A 13,535-nucleotide genomic window follows, 5' to 3' on the forward strand; every position below is an offset into this window, starting at 1 on the left:
CAGGGGTCTGCTCTGAAGCCAGTAGATCATACAGCTGCATCAGCACCAACGACACATGTTACTGAAATGCCTCCCTAAGACACCAACATTTCCATCACCTCCTATCTCTGGGCCCAGAATCAAAGGCAGCCTAGCTTTCGAGGACAGCTGCTGCAGACTTCCAGGACTGTCCCTATGTGCCCCGAAGCTTTCATGCGGGCTGGAGTTTGGAATGCAGGGAGTGAGGCATCTCCAGGGCATGGTCATTTTTTATTTATTTACTTATTTTAAAAAATGCTTTGGTGGCTTGTTGAATTCTGATGTCTCAGGGAGGTAAATGGAATACCTCAGCTCCCTCCAAGGCAGGCAAAATGCCAACAGGTCAATCCCTCCTTCTGCCAAAGAGACGGTGCCTGGGGGAATGCCAGGTTAACCTTTTTTTTATGTTTCTTCTTTCCTTTTCTTACGACATCACTATCACTTCACACTGACTCAACCCACCTCCACCCTCCCTTTTAACAAATAAGTATAGACAAGCCTGATAAATTAAAGAGTAGATTGTAGTTGTTGAGTTGTTTCAGTCCTGTCCGACTCTTCGCGACCCCATTTAGGATTTTTTGGCAGAGACTGGATTAGTTTGCCATTTCCTTCTCCAGCTCATTTTACAGATGAAGAAATTGTGGCAAACAGGGTTAAGTGACTTGTCCAGGGTCACACAGCCAGTAAGTGTCTGAGATTGGATCTGAATTTACAAAGAAGAGTCTTCCTGACTCCAGGCCCCATGGCCCCACCTAGCTGTTCCAAATGAATAGATTAAACTTCTTAAAACATTGCTTTGCATATTTAACTCCTCAGCTCAAAAGCCTTTGATGGCGGTCAATTGTGTAAAAGTCCAAACTCATTAGCTCAGCATTCAAAGCCCTCTCAACCTTTTATAGCTTCAGGCGTCCTGGTGCTAGAAAGGAAGCTTAGAAAGAGGGGCCTGGAGGGGGAGGTCATTTCTAAGGCCACAGAGGTCAGTAACAACCATACTCCTATTTCTATAGACTTTAAGCTTACTAAATGTTTTCTACCTTCTTTTAGGATCATCTCAACAACCCTGTGACATGGGTGCCATTCTACAGATGAGGAAGGTGAGGCAGGTAACTCTGGTCCTGCTGATTCCCAGTGCAGCCTCAGGTCACTCTGCTCCAGCTCGGCCTCCATTTCCACACCTGGCCCTCTTCCCTCCTTCTATCCCTCTCCATTGTCTCCTGTCCTGCCAATGCGGCCAAACCTGACAATTCTCCACTGCCCACCCAGGCTTGGGCTGGTCTCCATACCGAGTTCTCTTTCTCTCCTACCTAATCATTTAAGTCTTATTCAGCCCCATTAGGGTTTCAGGTTAAATCTGGCTTCCTCCATGAAGCCCTCCTGGGATGCTGGGGAGTAGAGAGTAGTCTCTTTGTTTTCGGAGGCTGACTTTCTTTGGGCCCCCTTCTAAGAGGATTCTCAAAATTGAGATCTGACTTCTTACCTGCTTCCACAACTACACAGTAAGCTCCCTGAGGGCAGGCCTCACATCTCATACCAGTCCATGTGCTCAGCCAGGGGACAGTGTCTCAGGGGCAGCAGGGACAGACACAACAAGGCTTAGTGTGGTGGTGACTGACATTGATGGTAATGACAGAGAGCTGCCTCAGACCAGATGTGTCCCTTTGGCTTCAAGGACACTGGCCGCTCTTGGGGAAAAGCAGGAAGTCAGAGACAGCAGGCCTCTGCATCTGGAGATGGAAGATATATATTGGAATCCTGACTTTATTTCCCAACTAACAGTGTGACCTTGGACAGGTCATTTCACAAGTGTCTCAATTTCTTCATCTGTTAAAAATAAGATTGGCCAGATTTGACATTCTGTGATCTATGGTCATTCTCCCCTCTCTCCCTTCATCCCTCCCCCAACAGCTCTGCAGAGTTTGTATTTAAAGTCTGATACTCTAGTCTACTAGATCTGATATTCTATTCCCTAACATTTATTCCAATTCTGACACTGCATTTTAAAATCTATATGCTCTTATATCCTGTGTTCTAAGTCCTTTCCATTTCTGATGTTCTGGGTTTCAAGGTTCTTTCTAACTCTGACATCTTTTGCTATAACACCCTGACTAGTTCTGAAGTTCTATGTTCCCTTCCAGCTCTGACACTGTATTCTTAGAGCCCTCCCAGCTCTGACATCCCCTGTTCTAAGGGCCCTCCCAGCTCTAACATCTTGTGTTCTAAGAGCCCTCCCAGTTCTGACATCCTCTGTTCTAAGGGCCCTCCCAGCTCTGACATTCTCTGTGCTCAGTACCCTCCCAGCTCTGACTGACAGCGATTCTTTGCTGGCACAAAGGTTTCTGATGCTTCCTGTCTTCTAAGTCCCCTCCCAAGGCCAGCTTATTCAAACCTGGCTCACCCCCAGTATGGTGTTGGCTGCCTCTGTCAACAGTGGAATTCTTAGCCGGCTTTGTTTCCTCTGTTGATGGGGATACTGGCTGTTAGTGGGTGTTGCCCAACGTCTGCTGCTGCTGCTTCGTGGCTCCCTTTCTTCTAGCTTTTCTTGTTCTAGGCTCATATGTTCCGGTTGACGCCCAGCCCATGCTCTGCCCGCATCTGTCTGTGACTTATTCTCCAGATTTGTAGGTGGTTAGGAAGCAGGTGAATGCTTTTCCAGATCCCAACCACGGTGCTCAGGGGCCCTGGGGCCTGGCTGCTCTCCACAGCACTGATCCCTGTGCAACACCAACCCTGATACAGGCCAGTGGAAAGAGCTCTGCATTCAGATTCTGTGCCCTTGGGTTCGAACCCTACCTCTGCCCACTTACTAGCTGTGAGCTTTGGGCGAATCACTTTATGTCTCTGGGCCTCAGTTTCCTTCATTGTAAAAACAGGTGGTTGGACTAGATCAATTATCAACAAGCATTTTAAAAAGATCTCTTCTGAGTCAGGGCCAGGCGCTGGGCACTGGACAAAGAAAGAAATGGTCCCTGTCCTCACAGAGCTGACATTCTAGACAGTCCCTCCAGGGAACCTTCAGCTCTGATTCAACAACCCACAGCAAACATCCTCAACCCTGGGGGGTAGGAGCTTTCCTTCCTGCCTCATCTCCTCCTTAGCCTGACCCTCCCTGGGGCCCTAGCTGAGGTCAGTTGACAAGAACACCGAACCACTATTCAGAAGACCTAGGTCTCAGTCTGAGCTTAGTAGGTATGGGTCACTGGATAAGTGGCCTGAGCTTTCTGATTATCCATTTCATTCTCTATGAAATGAGAAGGATAGACAGCTAGGTGGCGGAGTGGAGAGAGTGCTGGGCCTGGATTCAGGAAGACCTGAGTTCAAATCCGGCCTCAGACACTTATCAGCTGTGTGACCCTTGGGAGGTCACAAACCCAGTCTGCTTCCTGTAAAATGCGAATAATGGTAGCACCTCCCTTCTAAGGTTGTGAGAAGCAAATGAGATAATAATTGTAAAGTACTTAGCACAGTGCATGGCACATAGTAGGTACTATATAAACATTAGCTGCTATTACTGTCATTCATTATTATTATTATTATTATCATCATCATCAAGATGGGGAGTGGGAAGTGTTCTGAGGGTTTGGGAAAACGTCGATTATAATTATAATTATTATTAATTACAATGACTCGTCTACACCTGGTTTTGTTGCTGATTTTGTTGTATGACCAACGTCTGCTACTTTCTACTTGCATGACCTTAGATAAGTAACTTACCTCTCTGGGCCTCAGTTTCCCTAGTTATACCATTAGGCAGCTGAACTAAGTGCTCTCTAAGACGCCTTTCAGCTCTGGCTCTGAGTGAATGGCACCTCTGAGCCTCAGTTTCCTCATCTGTAAAAAGAAGGCTAGATGACCTTTAAGGTCCCTTCCAAATCTCAACTGATGGTTCCACCATCTATAATTTCTTCAGAGAGGAGTTTAAAGGATGAATAAGTAATACTTAAAAAGAATTTAGGATATAATTTAATTATGATCTGCTTGGTGTCCTGCTGCTGAAGCCATCTAACCTCTTAATCCTCACCTGCAGGGCCAACCCCACCCTTGACTCTGAGGCCAGCCCTATCCCTAGATGGGAATTCAGGGAGCTTCAGGTCACTAATCGCTCAACTGGTCTTCGTGACCATGATGACACAGGCAATGTGGTAATAAGATTGGAATCTGTGCTGGGCTTGGAGTCAAGTCCCTTGACGGGATTACTTCAATTCCCAAGAGCCTCAGTCTACCACTCTGTGAAATGGGGATAAACCACAGCTGCTGTACTACCTGTCACACAGAAAGCACTTTACTTTACACACTGGAGGTGCCAGTATTAAGACAACTTCACTAATGGTCCTGTTCTGGCTTCGTCGCTGAGCCCTAGTTGTTGGCTTTGCTCTGGCTTTGTGGCTGGGCCTCAGTAAGCAGGCTCTTAAGGTATTCTTTGTGATCCTGCCCACACCTGACTTGTTTTCTTCTGCCCCTCCCCCCAGGGCCTAATTCCCTTCCTGGATATTTGAGTTCTTCTGGGAATGGACCAACCTCCCTTCCATCCCATCACAGAGTAGAAAATCCTGTCCTTGCATCTCAATCCCTGGAGCTGGGTCCCTGTCCCCTGCTGTTAGTTGAATTGAGTTGATGCCAGACATCCTGTCCACTGATGGTCAAAAAAGTATAATGGAAATATCAGTGGGCTTACAGGCAAGGGTCCTGGGTTTGAATCCTGGCTCACCTACTTAGTAGCTGCATGGTCTTGGATCTCTCTGGACATCAGCTTCATGAAATCCAAGGTCACACAGATCTGGAAGACACTTCAAAGGCCATATAGTCTAACACCATACCCTCCTTCAATTTACAGATGGGGAAACTGAGGCAAGAGAGATGAAGTGACTTGTCCGAGGTCAAACAGCTCTAGTAACTAGCAGGGTCAGGATTTGAACCCAGAACTCTAGCATCTAAATGAACTGCTCTTTCCCTTGTACCCCTTTGAGTTCTTGTGAAAGCCACAGTCTCAGAATAGTTAAGTAACTTAACCAAGGTCAGAGAGGTACTAAGTGGCAGAACCAGAATTTGAACCCAGGTCCCTTTAGATTGGGTGCTGTGTTAGGACATCGCATAGTGCCCTCAGGGTGACGCTCTATAATGCTTCAGTGTGATCCTCAGTTATGTGGATTTGGACCAGGCTTTATAACTCGACACTGGGGAGTACCCGGTGTGTTTAGGCAAGAGCAGGCTGGTTACTCTCTGCCTCTTCCCTTTGCTCATTGCCTTCCTTTCCAGGAAAAGCCCAGGGAATAAGGACTTTCTCCTCTTCCCAGCTCCATAGGGCATGCTGGTGCAGACCTGGGAGGCAGAGAACAGGGCTGAGGGTTCTTTCCGAGGTTAATTCCATGGAGAGGTTTTGCGGTCTCTGGAATCAATGCTGGGAAAGGTTGTGAAAACAGCACTTGGCTGACGCCCGCCTCAGCTCCTACACTCTGGAGGCTCACAGAGCTCAGGGAGCAGAGCCTGCTAGCTCACCCCACCCAGCGCCAGCCAGCATTTCCCCTGTGGGAGAGTCTTTGGGGCTCTGCTCAGACTAGTCTTAAGTGTTTCCAGCAAGGGATGCTTTCCTTGCTTGCTGGTGGGGACTATCCTACAGCTAAGGAGAAGCTGAAACTACAAAGAGGCCCAGCAAGGGTCTGCATAACATTGTGGAGAAAAAGCATTTACAGTTGGGCAGGACGATGGGGCCTTTTTAATAGTTCTCGAGCAGGGATGAAATCAGCAGATGATGCAGAGGTGGGAGGGATAACTAACACATGGGGTGGCAGTCTCACTGGGCTAGAATGAGGGACTGACTGTAAAACAGTGAAATTTAATAGGAATAAATGTAAAGTCCTAAGCGCGGGCCCAAATAATCAACAGCACAAGTACAGCATGAGAGAAGACTTGGTTAGATAACAGGTCATGTGAAAAAGACTTGAAGGAGGGGGTCTAGGTGAAGTTATTAGATTGGAAGCTCAATACAAGCCAATGGTGAGATAGAGCAGCCTCCAAAGGTCACACGACCCTCGATGGCATGAAGTCCCAGTAGCCAAAGAAATGGACATGATTGTCTCCTTTTTCTGTGCCTTACTCAGATGACATATCTACTTGACTGTGTCTACTTCTGAGCCCCATACTTATAAAGGATATAGACAAATTGTATTTTTTCCCCCAAATGGATGATAACAGTGAAGTAAAGTAACTGAAAAACACACCAAGCAAAGAAAAGCACCAGAATCCTGGGATGATGGACAGTGGTGAGATGGGGTCAAGCCCTGAGAGGGACTCACCAGCTGGGACAGGGTGGGGAAAAGGAGGGAAATCAGAGCAAAACACAGTGGAGAGAGGTGGCGACATCTTGTAATAGGGATGCCGAGGTGAGGCTGCTGCTGGTGGGAAGGAATAGGGCATGGGAGGCCCACTCTGACACACCATCTAGTTAGCGTCCAATTTTAACCAGTTAGGTGTGATAACGGTAATGACAGTATAATGCCTGACACACAGTAAGTGCTTAATAAATGCTTGATCTATGAGCTCTGTTGCGGTTATGTTACTGAAACAATGCAAGTGCTTTCAGAGCCTTTGGGACAAAGGCTCAAGTGCCCTACCTTAGTTTTAGCTCTGGCTAGTGCATCAATACTCAAGTAAACCTATTCCTTGAGAAAGAGGGGACAATATAAAATATATTCCTGCAACCATCCAGATGAGACCCCATGTCCTGCTCCTTGGGGAAGCTAGAAGGATCCTTGCAGTCATGCAAATTCAAACCACAGCATCCCATTCTACCCCAACTCTGCCTCAGAGCCCTTCTTACGACTCAGAAGTGGCCCCTAGCCTCTCCCAGACATTCTCTGGTCAGAACATCACACCTGGTCTATGCCGTCTCCCACCCTGGCCCTGAAATTCCCTGTCTGCCTGTCTCCTTTCTTCAGGACTACCCAGAGGGTGGGTGGCTGAAGGGTTCGCCGAGGGAGGGCACCCAGTCCTCCAACGGGACATCCAGGGTGTGACACTCACCCAAAAGGGCTTCTTTGGCTCTGGCTAGCTCCTGCTCCTTCTGGGCCAGCTGAACTTTGAGCTCGGTGGCCGAGAGAATCTCCGTGGACTTGCTTCCGTGAGACTCCTCCAGGTCCTTCGTGAGCATTTCCTTCATCTGCCGGAGGAGATGAACCTCCTCTTGCAGCTGAGATACCTCTTCTCGGAGTAACACTGCAGGAAACAAGAACAATGCAAGGAAATGACTAACTGGTCTCAATCTCTCTCTTTTTTTTTTTGCATTGGAGCAAGATGGTGTAGGTATATTTAAGACCTTCAGCTTGTCAGTGTCCAAGCTCCTAGAAAGGGAAAAAGTCCTTGGGTATTCCCAGTGGCCATTTACCAAGAATCCTTCCTCATGTTAGCTGGGGGAATACCACCTCAGTGACTGGACCTACCAGGCAGTTTCTGTTAACTGAGTCATGGGATCTTTGAATGGCTATCATAAATAACAAAACTAGTAATAATAGCAGACATTTCTAGAGAATTTCAAGACTTCAAGGCATCCTTTTACTTGAGGCTTACAAATGCCCTGGAGAATTGGTGCCTTTACCTCCATTTTATAGATAAGGAAATGGAAGACCAGTAAGTAAGGTATAATTAATAATAATAATAATAATAACAACAACAACAAGCATTTATACATTGCTTTAAGTTTTGAAAAGTGCAATGCCTTGATTGCACATATAACCTATATCAAATCGCTTACCATCTCAGGGAAGGGAGAGGAGAGGGAGGAATAGAATTTGGAACTCAAAACTTAAAAAAAAAGTTTTTAAAAATTTTACATGTAATGGGGAAAATAAATATTATTAATAGATAACACATTAATAATGTATAATATTATTCCTATATAACATCAATAATGTATTATAATCTATAACATTAATATATAACATATAATATTAAATATTATTTAAAAGATATTTGCAGAGAAAAAAGAAAAAAGGGAAATGCTTTACAAATATTATCTTTTTTTTTTTTTTTGGCTAGGCAATGGGGTTAAGCGACTTGCCCAGGGTCACACAGCTAGTGTTATGTGTCTGAGGCCGCATTTGAACTCAGGTCCTCCTGAATCCAGGGACAGTGATCTATCCACTGCGCCACCTAGCTGCCCCTACAAATATTATCTTATTTGATTCTCGCAGCAACCCTGGAAGATAGGTGCTATTATTATCCCCATTTTACAGATGAGGAAACTGAGGCAGGCAGTGTTTGACTTGCTCAGGGTCACGCGGTATGATCTTCCTGAGCCACCTAGCTGCCTCCCTGTATAGTGGACAGAGCACTAGACTTGGAACCAAGAAGGCGTGGGTTAAAAAATTTCACCTTAGATAGCTCCTAGCTGACACTGGGCAAACCACATCTTTCTGTTTCAGTCTCCTGATCTGTAAAATGAGGGAACTGGACCTGTCAGCATCCCAAGTCCTTTCCAGCTCTAACCGCATGATCCTCTAGAGTGAGACCTAGTCATAAGTGTCTGAGGCAGGATTCGAAGCCAGGCCCTCCTGACTCCAAAGCCAAGCAGCTTCTCATTCACTCCTAGGTTCAGAAGGTCAAAGCTGGAAGGGACCTTAGGATCTTCTATCTCAATCCCCTCTCTAATGGATGAGCTGGAGCCCAGAGATGGCACTCAATTTGGCCTTGGTTAGTTCCAGGTCACAGGGACCTGAGCCCACAGAGCTAGTTCTGTTTGTGCCAGACAGCCTCACTTCAGCCTTGCTCTTCCCTTCTCTCCCAGTGCAGGCAGATTTCTATGGAACTCATCCTCATCCATCCATCCATCCATCCATCCATCCATCCATCCATCCATCCATCCATCTCTCCACATTTGTTCATCTGTCACGCACCTACTCTGCACCAGGCACTGTGCTAAGCCCTGGATGAAACAAAGACAAAAATGAAACAATCCCTGCCTTTAAAGGGCTGACATCCAACTGTGAGGAATATACACACACACACAAACCCACAGAGCAATTTCTGTAAGGAGGGCAGTAGCAGCTGGAGAGATGGGGATTGGCCTATTTTGAGACGGGACACTTGAGCTGAGCCTTCACTGAAGGAAGCTTAAGCTAGGTGGGCGGCTAGGTGATGCAGCAGAGTGTTGGGTCTAGAGCCAAGAAGATGAGGACAAATTCGGCCTCAGACGCTCACTAGCTGTGTGACCCTGGGCAAGTCACTGAACCCTGCTGGCCTCAGTTTCCTCATCTGTAAAATAAGCTGGAAAAGGAAATGGCAAACACTCCAGTAACTGCCAAGAAAACCCAAATGGGATCAAAAAGAGTCAGACAAGACTGAAAAATGACTGAACTACAACAGATTCCAAGAGTCAGAGGTGAGCCCTCCCTAGGCAGCGGGCAGCCACATTCAGCTCTCCCAGTCTGCCCAAGTGTAAATAACATCTCCCTGACCGAGAAGAAAGCCCAGCCTCTCATCACACTCTCTGAACTGACAACGCTCAAGATTCCGTCCCCTGGCCTGGTTCTGCAACATGGAGCTATGGGAGCATCATTCTCTGATTTCTCCTGAGAGCCACATTGAACATGTAGGGGAGAGGGCCGGACTTGCTGGCCTCAATTCATGACTTCTATAATGCAGATCAAAGGAGGCAACACGGTAAATAGAATGGCTCCTGGAATTAATGGACTTGAGATAAAGTTTAGCTTTATGACTTTTCTTATGATATAGTAGGAAAAGAGCTGGCTCTGAAGAACCCAAAAGAACTGGGTGCAAATCCCACCTTCGGTTCTTACTACCTGGATAACCGAGAGCAAGTCACTTACACTTTCTGGGCCTCAGTTTCCTCTGGTCTAAAAAGAGGATTGAATTAGATAGCCTTAAAAGTCCTATCCAGCCCCAGTGCCACGATCCCAATGACCTTACACAACTCACTTGTGTCCCCTGAAGCACAGTTTCCTCATCACTAAATGAGAAGGTTGGGGCAGATGCCCTCCTAAGGTCCCTTTCTAGCTCAAAATAACAGCATCTTTATCTTTTCCCCGTTAATGACTTTTTGGAAGAACTTTGAAGCTAAGTCACAAATAGATTTGGTGAGCTAAGTATCATAGAAAAACAATCTGTAATTTATCACATACACACACACAGAAAAGGATAGGTCAAGAAACACGACTCTGAAGATTGGGGGAAGGGGAAATAGGCATTTATATAGTGCCTACTATGTGCTGGGCACTTTACAAGTACTATCTCATTTGAGCCTCACACTTACTCTGCAAATAGGTGCTGTAATAATCCCCATTTTACAGCTGAGGAAACTCTGGCAAACTTGTTAATGACTTGCCCAGGGTCACACAGTAAGAGTCTGAGAATGGATTTAAACTCAGATTGTCCTGACTCCAGGCCTGGCTCTCATTCCACTGTAACACCTAGCATTGGTTAGATCATAGGAACAAAGGGTCAGATTCTGTTAAACCAGCCTGGTAGCTCTCAAACCCCTAATGCAGAGGCCACAGGATTGGCAACAAGGAACCCTTTCTCCCTCAATGCAAGAAGACTTGGCTTTGTTTTGTTGGTGAAGGAGCAGCACAGAGTAGTACTAGGTAGGGAGAAGTGGGAAGAAATGGACCTGGGTGTGAATCCTGGCTTTGCCACCTTATGGGTGGAACACTAGTCAAGTGATTTAATCTCTATGCTTCAGTTTCCTCATCTGTCAATGTGAAGGAGATCGGGTTAGATGATGTCAAAGTTCTCTCCCAGATCCATATCAATTATGTGACTTGGAGTCAAGGACCTCAATTCAAATTCTGACAACTCTACTTTTCACCTGTGTGATCTTAGGCAAAGCCAGGAACTGCTCTGGACCTCAGTTTGTTCATTTGTAAAATGAAAAGGGTTCTCACAGCCCTCTCAGTTGTAATGTTCTATATTTGAAGGTTCCTTCTCCTCTGACATTGTCTGTTCTAAGACCCTTGCCAGCTCTGACATCCTGTGTTCTAAGGCCCCTCCCAGCTCCGACATTCTGTGTTCTAAGGGCCCTTCCAGTTCTGACATTCTGTGTTCTAAGGGCCCTCCCTCCCAGCTCTGATATTCTGTATTTTCTGGGCCCTCTCAGATGTAACATTCTGTATTTGAAGTTTCCTTTTGCTCTAACATTTATACTCTCAGGATCTTTCCAGCTCTGACATTCTGAGTTCTAAAATCCCTTTCAGCTCTGACATCCTGTGTTCTAAGGACCCTCCTAGCTCTGACATTCTGTGTTCTAAGGGCACTTCCAGCTCTGACATTCTGTGTTCTAAGGGCCCTCCCTCCCAGCTCTGACATTTTGTATTTTCTGGGCCCTCTCAGATGTAACATTCTGTATTTGAAGGTTCCTTTTGCTCTAACATTTATACTCTCAGCTCTGACATTCTGAGTTCTAAAATCCCTTTCCGCTCTGACATTTTATGCTCCCAAGTCCCTTTCAGCTTAGGCATTCTGTGTTCTGAGGTCCTCATACAAAAATCAAAAGTTGGACAGACGCTCAAGCCCAAGTCTGTTCTGCTGAATAATGTCAGTGGGTCCTAAGCCCTGCTTGAGGGGTGGGGGTGGGGGAGAGAGAAGCCAGTTCCCTCAGACTAGCTCATGTGGAATAATCAGTTCAGGGCTGGGCTTAGGGTTACCTTTGTTTAATTTCTTAGGAAAGGGTTGGCCCAAGCAAATTAGAGCTGGAAATCTAAGATCCCTTAGAGGAAAAGGAGTGTATGTATGTATGTATGTATGTATGTCTGTCTCTGTTTCTGTCTCTGCCTCTCTCTCTGTCTCTGTCTCTCTTTCAGGAGGGAAAGGAAAAAGAAGGGAGGAAGAGAAGCATGCTAACTTTAAAGAACCAACTCTTTTAATCAGTTTATGAATGATATATGTTTTAAATGGCTGATAGGCTCACTGCAAGTTACGACTATTTCGTCATTAAAACATGGCCCTTGAAAGAGCCTTCACCCTGAAAGAGGAGGCTAAAACGGACCTTAGAGGTGGTGCAAATGTGGTTAGCTTACCATAAATTCAGAGCTGGAAGGGGCCTCAGAAATCCAGCCAAAAACCTTCACTTTACAGACAAGGAAACTGAGGCCCACAGAGGTTAAGTGATTTTCCCCAGGTCACTCAGATAGTGTCAGGGCTAGGACTCTAATGGAGCTCTCTCTTGATTCTGTGCCCACTGTCTTTTCTACTATACCACCTTCTGAGAAGCAGCAGCACCAGCAGTAGATACGAGGTCAGTTTAGGGAGCGTCCAGGTGGGGTAGGGATGTGTGAATGGGGAATTTGGAAGACCTGGGTTCAAGTCCTGTCCCTGACACATACTGGCTGTGTGTGGCCCTAGGCAAGTTACTTAATTTTTCAGTAAACTCTCTAAGAGAAGGTGCTGACCTATGAGGGTATATGTTTCCTGTACCAATGAAATTCCAAGTCTGGAGCACACACTGCCCAGGATTGAGTACTTGGACCATACCAGCAGCGGCCTCTGGCTTGACAGGAGCACACAGTGCGAGACCAGGATTGTCAGACCCTCAAAAGTGGGGCCCTCCTCGCCTCTTCTCTCATACACAATTTTCCCTTCGTTTCTGTAATCCAAGGGCCTGTGACTTTTAAAAGGGCACTCACTGTTCTCTTCACTCCCCAAACACTCAAACAATCTGCCTTAATAAGAAAGAAGAAACAAGAGGAAAAAAGGAAGAAATGACTTCACATTCTAGAGTGCTTTACAATTAATTCACAAAGCAATTTCCTCACATCTACCTTGGAGGGCACTCATATAGCATTACCCTCTTTACAGATGAGGAGACCAAGGATCAGAGAAAGTAAACAACTTGCCCCATGTCACACAGCTGGCAAGAACCAGAATTGGATTCTATGTTCTCCCGCATACAGGTTTCTCCTAACAGTTTAGTAAAGAGGCAAAGGCAAGAAAGGTCACAGAAGAGTGGGCTGCCCTGCCTCTTCCACAACAAGCCCATGGTCTCAGAGGTTGATGGAGATGACCAGGAAAGGAGAAGAGGACACGGCCCCCACAGAAGCTAACGGCAGAATTCCAGAAATGAAGATCTTGGGCTGAGCAAATATTCCTAAGGAAAGAGAGTCTGAGCACTCAGAATCCACCAATCTATTCACTGCCTGGAGGCTAGAGGGGGTTGAAACCCTTCAGCATGAGCATTTCAGTGCTCATTTTATCATTTTGTGGACTGTCTAGACTGAAGAAAGTGATGGAGAAAATGTTAATAATGAAGATTAAACTTAAAAGTATACTTTTCCCCAGTGAAGTGATTGCTAAACATTTATCAGCACACCCTTGGTTATATGACTTGGGCTAGTAGCAATCTGCAAGGTAGCTTCCAACTTCTCTTTAACCCATAGAGTCAAGTTGTTGCCTCTGGTATGTTTTCTGTCCAATTCCATTTTCAGTTAGCCCTCCTTAAGCAAGAGCTCTGACATTCTGGTTCTAAGACCCCTCCCAGCTCTGACATTCTGTGTTCTAAGCCCCTCCCAGCTCTG

General features: G+C 46.1%; 1 protein-coding gene across 2 annotated transcripts in view; it reads right to left on the reverse strand.

Annotated features, from left to right (window-relative positions):
* KAZN (kazrin, periplakin interacting protein) overlaps window positions 1–13,535 on the reverse strand; it is a 215,521-nt gene that overhangs the window by 157,590 nt on the left and 44,396 nt on the right. For both annotated transcript variants that reach the window (XM_027859788.1, XM_027859789.1), the window contains exon 2: window positions 7,036–7,227. In XM_027859788.1, coding sequence (XP_027715589.1) covers window positions 7,036–7,227 — 192 coding nt within the window. The remainder of the gene's footprint in view (window positions 1–7,035; window positions 7,228–13,535) is intronic.

Source organism: Vombatus ursinus, unplaced genomic scaffold, assembly GCF_900497805.2.
Source record: "Vombatus ursinus unplaced genomic scaffold, bare-nosed wombat genome assembly UNPS02014172.1, whole genome shotgun sequence".
Lineage (NCBI taxonomy): Eukaryota > Metazoa > Chordata > Mammalia > Diprotodontia > Vombatidae > Vombatus > Vombatus ursinus.